Here is a 12,580-nt window from a genome sequence, read left to right as displayed (position 1 = left end):
CTTTCATTCCGTACAACCAACCATTTATTTTCAAGGTAAACCAAGAACCTATCATCAGACAGTATAATACAAATAAAGTTTCAATGTGCAGATTTATTTTTATGTTTATATTACTGTATACTGTATAGACTGATGATTTAGACAATGGTTATTGGTTTACCTATGATCATAGAATACTATGTCTATGCATTTGATGTATTACGTCATGTTAACCTTGCTTACTGTAGATCGCTCTGGATTAGCGTCTGCTAAATGCCTGAATTGTAAATTGTACTTTGGAATATGGAATGTGTTCCAGGGGCCAAATGAAAGCTCAGCTGGGGCCGGATGTGGCCCGCGGGCCTCCAGTTGAATATCACTGCTATATAGGCTACTACGGGAAGTCCACTCCTTTTTTCCCTCCACATCACATCAATGTTTGTCCCCGAATTAGGATGCAAGGGTCGTGTTTAATGGTTTCTGCGGACACTAAGTTCCAATCTGATGGTTTTGTCATTGACATTGTTTATTTATTTTACAATTCAACAGCCCAAATATCTCAGATCCACCTACTAAATAATGAGGCTCACTTATGGACTATATGGTAAAACAGCTTCTGGATGTTTGTTGAGGGGCAGCACCTAGAGATTATTTTAACGATTAGCGATTATTCTGTCGATTACTTTTTTTATTCATTGAATAATCGAGAAGCGTGTTTTTTTTTGTATTTGGTAGAATTAAATTAAATCAACTAATCGATTTGAAAACGTTCAAATAGATTTTTTTATTATCAGCTAAATCGATCAGTCTGATTAACCACTTTGGCCGTATTTTATATATATTTATATATTTAATTTATATAATAGCGAAAATAGCAGATATACAAAGCAAGATCTGCAATGCTTTGCTATTGTATTTAAAAAACGAAACAAAGGAGAAACATGTTTTTATAATTGATGGAAAACCGATTAGTTTGATTAACAGTTGGACCCTAGTTTGTTGTTTGTGTGAACAGAACAGGGGGGGGGGCATGAATAAAGGAATAGATGGGTGGTTGATCAGATGCATTGAGGCTGACACCGATCCATAACAACCAACCTCATCCTGTTGAAGCTTATTTTAAAACACTCTATGTTGGGAGAGAGATAGCTTATGGATTGTGGCTAGTAATAATCATACGCCATCGTACCCGAACGACCGACCACTATACAGACTTGGTAACCAGTAGTAAATGACAGTAAATTACAGTAGGGGTGTAACAGTTAATCAAACTAATCGCTTTAATAATAAAATAAAAAAAAAGATTGATTCTTGATAATGTTATAAAAAGAATCAATTAATAGTAAATCCCTATTTTGGGCGATGTCATTCGCTATTTTAACTATTTTGTCGGCTTGTATTTCGGCTATTTTAACTATTCGATATAATAATCGCTGAGAAAATAATCTCTGGTTGCATCACAAATCTTCTCTTATGGGGGTCCGTGGCACAAAACATTCTCAGTTCTGGGGTCCGTGGCCAAATACATATCAATTTGTGGGTCCATGGCATTAAGACGTTTGAGAACTGCTGCCCTAAATGACAGTGTTTGGTTGTTGTTTGTTTTTCCAGGCGCAGTATGAAGCGTAAAGCTACGTTCACGTGTCCCTTCAACGGAAGCTGCACCATCACCAAGGACAACCGCAGACACTGCCAGGCCTGCCGGCTCAAACGCTGCATAGACATCGGAATGATGAAAGAATGTAAGTTCACTTGTCACTCACTGTCACACTTACTTTTACGCTGTGCAGAGACAGCCTAACGTTAATATTTAGAGATGCTGTGGACAGCATTCATCCACTAGCTGTCGCACTCCACTCCACGTCACAACACGTCTGTTGCATTATAAGGTTCCTTATTTCCCCGAGACTTGTCTAAAAGGCAGCATACAGACGCAGTTTTCTTCACAATCATAATATATCCTTTTTTCTTTTCTTTTGTGAGGGGCAGTGGATGAATATTTAACTTTCATTTTGTAATGGAATTCACTGGGGTTTGGATGGGGCTGTGACCTTGCCCAAATTTTGAGTCATATGTGATAGATGGGTCATAAACACCTCATGTCATAGATGACTGATGTCACGATTGACAGCCAATGAGATTCGTTCCCATGCTCTGGGCAGGTGGAACATAATTCGATAGATCACCACATGTGGTGCAACACTCTGGTGCCTTTCATATTCACACCTAAGGACCAATGTGTTACATTGTTGCATTTTTCATTAGGTCTGGTTTGTGTTCACACCTTCCTGTGTCAAGCAACCAAAATGACACGCGGTCGTACAGGCCGTTAAGACCATCACTTCATTGCCATACACAGCAATGGAGCAACAGCAGCGTATTATGATAGCTTTCATTGAAAACAGTGGGAACTGTATGAAAACATCTCAATTACATGCGTTAATCACGGCCGTTTACATGACATAATACAGCCAAAAAAGAATCCAACCACACACATTTCAGCAGCACAAGGCATGAACAGCAACACACACACACACACACACACACACACACACACACACACACACACACACACACACACACACACACACACACACACACACACACACACACACACACTTACGACAGCTACACGCCATGAAACGCACAGAAATCTAAATTATTTTTGGACATCATCAAGTCAAAGGCTGAATGTGATAAATATTGGAGTATATGCCAATATGACTTTGTAATATAGTATTTTTAGCCAATACATTATTTTGTGAAATACACAGGTTTATTTCACTGATAGTACTGTACTATATACTACTATATGAAAATGTTATCATCCTTAACCTTGAAGTTAAATTCATTATTTCCATGGACTTAAAATCATTGTTTTATTTGATGGCCTTCCTGCCCTGGTATTTTGAAAACACCAAAGGCCAAGTGGCCTTGCCCCTAAATTGACCAAATTCCAGGGCTGTCTAGGCCATCGGTCACCACATTCGGTGCAACACTTGGAAACTTGGGCCGTTCTCAGAAGTACAAACTTCTGAGGACGGGAGTGCGGCAGTACTCCCGTCCTCAGAAGTTTGTACCATCTCAGCTCGCCCACTGTGGATATGTTCAGTGCAGCTCTACAGTACAAGCTAACAACGCCTCGCATGACGTTTCACAAGTTCGCGAGGACACAAGTACAGACAAGTACGCATATTGAGAAACGGAAACGGCCCTGGGTGTTTCTTTTTTTTATATAACTATGTTGTTTCCTTGGTGAGAGAGAAAAGGCAGAGAAGCCTGTGCCTATATGATTTATTCAAAATCATTCTTGGTTCTTTTTTTTTGTGTACATAAAAACCTTATCAATATTACCTTTAACACAGAACCAACCAATCAACATGTTACATAGGGAGGTAAAATCAAGGTCACATCTGGTTTAAACTTCCCTATTAAATAAAGCTTCAATTACTCCGTTGAAGCCAACTACGCAACGTAGAGTTGATGTTCTCAGGCCGACCCGGATCAGGTTGAGATTCTTTCATAATTCCATCTGGCTCCGATCAGACTGCGGCTCTGCTGTGGACATTGCCTCTTGTTTGGCTTTTTAATCACAAATATCTGCCTTCTAGTAATACACACACGTAATACACACACACACACACACACACACACACACACACACACACACACACACACTGTGTGTATGTACACAGGCGTTTGCATTCTCTTATGCTAATATACACTACGTCGTCTGACGTTGTCATGCACCGAAAATCAGATCTACAAGCTCACAACACGTCACATCAAGACAAGTTGTGGGCTTGTAGATCTGCTAGTTTCGACTCGTGACACCATCGTACAACATAGTGTCAATCAGGCTTGTGTCAGACTGCATGGCCAAATGTTGGCACAGATTAGCGTCAGGTAGCCCTAGCCTGGCCCCGCAACGAAACGGTTTCCCTGCTTGATTAGCATTTAATCTAATATTCATAGTTAGCTGAGAGTGAAAGCCAATTGCGTGTGTGGCAGGCTGTAAACGGATCTGATTTGAAATGTGAGGACAGTTAATCGAGGATATGAATAATAATGACAGGCCGTGCCATATGTTAGATTCTGTTCCTACTGCAGAGAAGAAGAAATACTCCTTCACCAAATCACCAAATCAATATTTCAGTACATTTCAGTACTGAAATATTGAGACCCGGGTATCGATAAGGTTTAGCGGTCGGAGGTTGCGTCATTATTTGGTGGATCACGGCTGAACGAGTAAAGCCCCCCTCCCCCCCAAAAAAAGTTTTGGCACTCTACAAGCTCATAACATCCTGACAGGTTGTGAGCTTGTAGATCTAGGACTAGTCTCTATAAATGCGTGAAATCTCCGCGTGTACGTGTGTGTGTGTACATTATCTGTCCTTTGCGTATCTCGAGAACCACCCAACGATCAAATTTGGGGTGTTCATCGCTGAGGACCCGAGGGAGTGAGTGCAGTGCACCAATGTGAAGGCGGTCGGATCAGAGGTTCCCCAAAAGAATATGTAAATCCACAAATCCCCATATATGGAGCTCCCTGATGCCATCAATATGATGTCATTGTACTGATGTCATAGACCGGGCGTCCACCAAGTACGCTGAGAACGGTATACAACAGGGTCTTGCATTACCAAAGGGGCATGCATTCCGACAAGATCGCCCTCAGAACAGTGTCTTGAGTTTCTGGTCCATCTGACCAGAAGAATGCCCTGCCTATTTTATAGTTTGCCGTATTAGTTAGTTATCGTCGCAAAAGCTCACAACACGTCCCAATGTGAGCTTGTAGATTGCCTAATTTCGCCAGGTTGTCTGTGGGTTTTATTTAACCAATGAAAAGTATTAGCAAGAGCTTGTGACCAGTGGTGTTTTGGTCGTTGGTCGGGGCACCACGGCGTGTGGCCAGTATTTGTTTGAGCGCACACGCATGTGCGGCACGGTACGGTGCGCGCAGGTGCACGCCACCGTACCGCTGTACCGTACCGCCGAAAATAAAATCACCATTACACCACTGCTTGTGACTAAATAATAACTATATTGGATCCATTGGAACACGGGTTCCTTTTCCCATTTCCTGAAAAGTAACGGTTTTGGACATACAAGGTTTCCGCTCAACAGCGAACATTATGCCCCTTGTGAGGGTGAGGAGGACTCACGTCTTGTCCGACGTGCCTCTCCTCTCCCTCTGTCCTTGGTTTCCTGTGTCTCTACAGCACTGCTTCTCAAGGACAGACCCCCAAATTCATTAGTTTTTTGACCCCATTTAAAAACATTTTGTTCCAGGGACCCCCATGAGAGAAGATGTACAGTAGCCTATGTTATTCAAATGTTTCAAAATTGTTCTAAATGTTTCACTGAGATTTGACTAAATCTTTCGAAAATAGCAGATCTACAGTACAGGCATCTATCTCAAGTATACAATAGAATGAAAGTGGTTGAGCAGATTTTTATGCTATATTAACCAATTTGGGAACCCAGTGGAACTCCCTCAAGGACCCCACTTTGAGAAGCCCTGCTCCACACTGACCTGTCTGAAAATTAATTAACCCATTAAGGCCTGGAATGCAGCTGTGTCATTTTTAGATTTGAGCTAAAACACATTATTTGACACTTTTGCTATTTTTTATGTGTTTTTAATGTTTGCAAATCTTTGAATATATTATTGTTTTAAAGCGAACATTTTTAACTCAAATCTTTGCTTCTGGGGGTCCCTGGAACAAAATATTTTGAGATGGGGTTGGCGGCCAAATACATATCATTTTGGGGGTCCTTGACATGAAAAAGTATGAGCACCTCTGATATAGAAACATGCGTTTTTTCAGAATACTGTTGTGATTTAGAAGACATTTATAGAATCGGCTTCAAGTCTTAATGGCTTAAAAAACGAAAACAAAAATTAACACAGTACAATAACAATTGCACAATGTGCAATTATGCTGCGTTATTGTGTGAATGGTCAATGTTGATAACATGCCAATCTAAACACTTTTAGGCAGATACAAAACAATTGTGAAATGATCACTGGGGGATTTTGCTGTGTATCGTCTCATGGTGTTTTGGCAGCGTTACTACGAGCCCTCTGCGGCGTGTAGAGCAGGAAAAAACGTGCAGCGCTGGGAAGTCAGGTGGTCAGATGGACCAGAAGCTGCGAGAGACAAACGGAGCAGGGTGTTCTGAGGCGATAGAGACACAAATGAAAGCAAGGGAAGGAAGACTGGCGGTCCAACAATGGCGCTCTTTCTCCCAACAGTTACACAATGGCTTGGCCCACATTTCATTCACAAACAAGACGCTTTCTGTGTGTGTGTGTGTGTGTGTGTGTGTGTGTGTGTGTGTGTGACTGTGTGCGTGTGCGTGTGTGTTTGTGTAGGGCAGGGGTCACAACGGCTACAGGGCGTATAAAATCCCACTATGTGGTAGATAACAGGTTGCAATGGCTCTTGCTTTATTGATTGAGAAAAAGAGTGCAGTGAGGGCGACAGTGCATTGAGAACAGACTGCAGTGTGAAAGAGAGAGAGAGAGAGAGTGGGAGAGGGCCATTCAGTGGTTTGACACAGCCCATAATGCCTAGCAACAGTAGTCTCCATAGCAGTTTCCGGTTTAAGGCATTAAGAATGCATTGCAAGGTGTCACACCTTGCAGGGTTTCTCCTGGATTGAAATGTGTTAGTCGAGTCGCCCCCAAGTGTTTCTCTTCTGAAGCCTCTTGGGGGATATTGCAGAGAAAACACCTGTATGAAAAACAATTAGAAACGGTCTGTGATTTCACTGGTATGTTATACTGATATAACAGGACTGCACACTACTGCCTAACAAACAAACAGTTAACCACCTTTCAGATTCTATTTTTTACATCCGATCTACAAGTGTTGCATTGTGAGCTTGTAGATAGGCTATTTTTTTTATTTTTCGAATTTTTGAGGGACATTTTCATCTATGACATGACTTATGACTTAACCCTTAAGACCGGGAACGCATCTGAGTGTCATTTTTAGATTTCGTCGGGCTATTCAAAAATAGCAGATATACAAGCCGGTGCCGCGCTATGAGCTTGTAGATCTGCTATTTTTGAAAAATCATGACAAGTTGACGGACATTTGTAACTCAAATCTTTGCTTCTGGGGGTTCCTGGAACTAAATATTTTACAAATGTTCGCTTTAAAAAATATATAATCCAAGATTTTGCCACAAATTTTCACGATTTTTCAAAAATAGCAGATCTACAAGCTCATAGCGTGGCACTCGGTCCCACGCTATGAGCTTGCATATCTGCTATTTTTGATTAGCCCAAAGAAATCTTAAAATGACACAGATGCATTCCCGGTCTGAAAGGGTTAAAATAGGGATGTCAGGTTGAAAGTGGTTAAATGCGTAGTGGGATGGAAACTTGACCCGCCAACATTTCGGAGGCATCGGTTGTGGTGCTCGGGCTCACTTTATGTAGATCGAAAAACTAAATTCCAACCATCGCGATCAGCTCGGGCCAAATTGGTCACGCCAGCGGTCATTTGTTATTGTCAAAGTACAAATTAGGGTTAAGACTTTGTGACGTGAGAAAAACAACATCTTGTTTACATGTGGATGCCCCGAATGGCAAGAACTTTAATTATACATTGAACGAGCAAACAAGTACATATGAAATACATCAATTTTAACATTTTGAAAACCTTTTTCCCCCTTTTTTTATGTCCAAAATGGTGACGGCAGGCTTAACCCATTAAGACCGGGAGAAGCATCTGTGTCATTTTTAGATTTGAGCTAAAAAGCATTATTTTACACTTTGGCTATTCAAAAATAGCAGATCTACAAGCTCATAGTGCGGCACCGAGTGCCGTGCTACAAGCTTGTAGATCTGCTATTTAAAAAAAAAAATTGTGCAAATCTTTGTATATATATTTTTTTAACAAAGCGAACATTTTTAACTCAATTCTTTGCTTCTGGGGGTCCCTGGAACAAAACATTTTGAGATGGGGGTCGGTGGCCAAATACATATCATTTTGGGTGGTCCTTGACATGAAAAAGATTGAGAACCAATGACATAGTAAAAAAAAGTTTTAAAAAACAGTTAGGATTTAGGAAACATTTTGTAGAATTGGCCTCTTAATGGTAGCCTGGTAAACCCTCCCTCCGGAAATCTCATTTCCATTTGATTTCAGGAGAAATCAAATGGAAATGAGATTTCTGGAGGGAGGGTTTACCAGGCTATCTTAATGGCTATAGTGATAAAAAATCAATACACATTGGCTGCACAATTGCCTAATACTGTATATACCGATGTTAGAAAGGGCAAATAATTGCATATATATCGGCCAAACCGATACATCGGGCTCTAAATATAACAGTTTTGTCACTGATATAATGTAACAGAAGAGCTCCCGGCCCAGGAGATGGTTCATTGGAAAAACATATCTATGTATCTAGGTAACACATCCCACTCTGTTCATCCAAAACAACATATCCCTCTATGTACTGTATCTATCCACTTATACAGAAGGAGCCTTCGTAAGTGTCCTCTAATCAATGGCAGCTTGTTATTGTCTCTGTGTGTGTGTGTGTGTGTGTGTGTGTGTGTGTGTGTGTGTGTGTGTGTGTGTGTGTGTGTGTGTGTGTGTGTGTGTGTGTGTGTGTGTGTGTGTGTGTGTGTGTGTGTGTGTGTGTGTGTGTGTGTGTGTGTGTTTGTGAGAGAGACAGGGAGTGTGAATCACTGAATCCCTCCATTTTCTCCATCTTTCTCTATTTGTTTTTATCCTCTCAATCGCTCAATTCGGAATGCTTTATTGGCAATATGATAAAAATGTGTTTTACATTCTCAAATCAATATCTGTGCTTTGTTATAGTGAACACACAGGAAAGCCAGTCTGTCAGGAATTAAGTAAACGGCCCACACCTGTCCTCTACTGTCATCTCTCTCTCTCTCTCTCTCTCCCCCCCCTCGCTCTCTCAATCTCTCTCACTCTCTCCACAGTGCTTTATTATTCTGTCTATTTAGAGTCTGTCTCTTTCTTTTCTTTCATTTGGTATTTTTCACTTGTTGTTGCTTTGGTTCATTCATTTCGATTTCTGGTTCAGTCTCTCTGTGGTGTTGCTCTTGGTAAACAAGGCTGTTTTCTTTGACCGTACCTCGCCATGGGGAGGCCGGCGTGTTGCTTTGATCCTCCAGGCCATAAAAAGGCCTGTTGTTTTTGTGGTGGTGCCTTGATGATGCCTTTCGGCGCTGCCAGGACCTAGCGACTTCAGGCCAAAGTCTTAGAATAGGCACTTTGACTGACGTTGCCAAACCCTGACCAGACTGTGCCGGCTCACAGTTGTGCTTTAGACTGGATGTTCTTACCGCAAGGAGTGGCGCTCTCTGCTCTGGCTCGGCTTCTGGACCACAGCCGAAGCCTAATTAATGACGGCGGCCTGAAAGAGATGAAAGCCAATCAAGGCCTTGAGCTTGCCAGCCAATCAGGTTGATTAAATTGTCTTTCTCAGTCGGTGTGGCCTAGCTGCTGTTGTCATCTTGTTTTTGGTAAATATCTTTTGTTTTGTTTGTTTCTATGTTAATGTTTTTATATGTGAAACTTGTCTATATTGCCTTCTTGGCCAGAGCCCACTTGAAGAAATGAAAATCACAGTGTGGTGTTATCCTGGTAAAATAAAGAATTACATTTTTTTAAAGTAAAAATAAATGAAATAAAATGAATATGTGTGCATCTGGGATTGTCTCCCAGACATCCATGTCATTCATTTATTTGAGACATGTGTGTCTCTTACAAGAGGCAGTTTATGTTGGGAATGTTTGAAATGCCTCCCAGTGGAAATAGCTACACTGTCTGTCTGTGTGTAATAGCACAGTGCAATATTCAGAGTATTGATTTAACCTCCACACCGTGGTCCCTTGCAAGTTCCTTTTCTACACTCTGAAATTAACACTGAGGTGGTCTCATGTCAGCACCTAGGGTGGACTGTCTGGCTCCTAGTGTCTGTAAAGGCTGTCTGTCTGCCTGTCGGTCTGCTGAGCGGTGCTGCAGAGCGTCTGTCTGTCTGTCTGTCTGTCTGTCTGTCTGTCTGTCTGTCTGTCTGTCTGTCTGACTGTCTGCTGGGCGGTCCTGGAGAGCGTCTGTCCTGATGGCTAATCCTTCACTCTGGCAGAGAATCAAAGAAAGATGTGGTCAAGCAGAGGTCAAAATAGAATTCCTCTCCTCTCCCATCTCCTCCTTTATCATTAATTGACACCATTGTCTTTGTTGTGGATTGTATAGTGTGTAGTGCTGTGAGCTGTCAGACAGAGAAGCTTCTCACAGGCAGAAGCCATAAAACGTCACTCTCTCTCTCTCTCTCTCTCTCTCTCTCTCTCTCTCTCTCTCTCTCTCTCGTCTCTCTCTCTCTCTCTCTCTCTCTCTCTCTCTCTCTCTCTCTCTCTCTCTCTCTGCACAGCGGCGGAGATGAGCCATGGAACACCATGTACAGTTCAAACACACACCTACACGTGCACACACACATGCACCACCAACACACACACACACATGACGCCAGCACACCCCATGGATCTATACATACGCATGACACACGCATGTGTCATATGCACTGACATAGGATAAAGCCACAAGTTCACACACGCATGGTATGCACAGGAAACATGCACGCACGCACAGACACACATGCACACGCGCACACACACACACGCACGCACGCACGCACGCACGCACGCACGCACACACACACACACACACACACACACACACACACACACACACACACACACACACACACACACACACACACACACACACACACACACACACACACACACACACACACACACACACACACACACACACACACACACACACACACACACACACACACTAAAATAAACCACACAAAACGTTCCCAAGATTGTAGGATTTCAGGATGACATTTGATTTGCATTTTTTTTAAAAATACGTACGTTACAGTAGCTGGTTGGACAGCCTCTCTCTCTCTGTCTCTCTCTCTCTCTCTCTCTCTCTGTCTCTCGCTCTCTCTCTCTCTCTCTCTCTCTCTCTCTCTCTCTCTCTCTCTCTCTCTCTCTCTCTCTCTCTCTCTCTCTCTCCTCTCTCTCTCTCTCTCTCTCTCTCTCGCTCTCTCTCCATAAATAAAGCAGTAGTCATTTCAAACAGCAGTGTACATTGTGTTTTTAAAAAAAAATCGAATTACCTCAAATGTTATTCATTTCAATTAACCCTAACGCACCGCAACACTGTGACGTGTACACTGTAAAAAAAGTGTTAATTTAACCACTTTCCACCTGGCATCACTGCGTTGGGCATGTCACTATAGTTTACATTATTATTATTATTATTATGAATAGCACATCTACAAGCTCACAACTGGCGATGTTTTCGACATGTTTTTGACATGCAAGTATAAAAGGCGAGTACTTCATCCGAGAAATGGCTTTATTTCTATCGTTTACCTACCGGTGGTGTCTTTGACTAACAGAGAATTTTCGTGTAATCTTTTGTAAAACATTCCTTAACGGTGAATGAAGAATCCAAGGGTTGGATTTTTGATATAGTTTGACATGCCCAAAATAATGACCCCAGGGTGAAACTGGTTAATTGCACCAGTTAGCTAGAAGGTAGTGTTGGGGAAAACTGATATTCCATGTCATACTGCTAATATGAGTGTGACTCCTCAGGCATGAGTACAGGCTGAGTGATGTGATTTCAACAATTAAGTGTTGTGCCATACAGGGGGCTGCAGTGAAGAAATAGCCAGATATCTTTAGCCGAGTGGGATCATGTGTAGAGAACAGAATGCTTCAGGTCAGACTGGCCCATTCTTGGCTTAAATCTGGTGACATGGGAGAGCAGGGCCATGGAAAAGAACATCCTCTGGCTAGTATTGATACGATGTGTAACAATGGCACATTGCTAAGGACAGGGTTATCCTTGTTTGGTCGGACAAACTATGTTCTGGAAGAAAGGTGGAGTGATTAAAGGGTGTAAAGAACACTGTCCATGAGACACTAATCTTGCATTGTCTATGGATATCAGCTTGGATGGATATCTATGGATATCAGGCATGGTTCGACAATGAAGACCTCTAAATCAACTCTTCTCGTCTGTCATCTTTGAGTTCCACCAACAGTTCCACTGAGAGAATGCCTTTATAAGAATTTATATTCAGATCATTGGTAGAATTCTGCACTGAATCTATAATCTAACAACTAAGATCTTCTCTTCCATCCATGGCAACAAATCTTTTCAAATGGGGGTCTTTGGAACGAAAATGTTTGACAAACACGACTTTTAGTGATATCAAGCCAGTTGTCCTGTCTATCTAGAAATATTGTTTAGATTATGCTCTGTAGCGCACCCAAACACGCCAATAATGCAGGCAAACTCTTCTAGCCTCTCAGCGATCTAAGCGATCCTCATTTACTGCTGTCCAGCATGTCATTAAGCATGTACGATCACACACTCCATTTCCTCGGGAACAACGAGGTGTGTCGTCCGCAGTCTCACTGTGATTAACTCGCTGTCATTCAGGGCTTTGTACAGCTCCACTCTCATGTTACCTTGATGCTGCTGAGACACATTGTCATGCAGAACAGCGAGTGCGG

At 42.0% G+C, this 12,580-nt stretch overlaps 1 protein-coding gene across 1 annotated transcript in view; it reads left to right on the top strand.

The window, feature by feature from the left end:
* LOC311054453 (vitamin D3 receptor A) overlaps positions 1–12,580 on the top strand; it is an 81,872-nt gene that overhangs the window by 55,301 nt on the left and 13,991 nt on the right. Inside the window, exon 4 of the mRNA XM_084070432.1 lies at positions 1,591–1,721. Coding sequence (XP_083926558.1) covers positions 1,591–1,721 — 131 coding nt within the window. The remainder of the gene's footprint in view (positions 1–1,590; positions 1,722–12,580) is intronic.

The sequence above is a fragment of the Gymnoscopelus microlampas genome, assembly GCF_963454915.1.
Source record: "Gymnoscopelus microlampas genome assembly, chromosome: 10".
Taxonomy (NCBI): domain Eukaryota; kingdom Metazoa; phylum Chordata; class Actinopteri; order Myctophiformes; family Myctophidae; genus Gymnoscopelus; species Gymnoscopelus microlampas.
The sequence above is the reverse complement of the archived record's forward strand: the minus strand, read 5'-3'. Positions and strand labels throughout refer to the sequence as shown.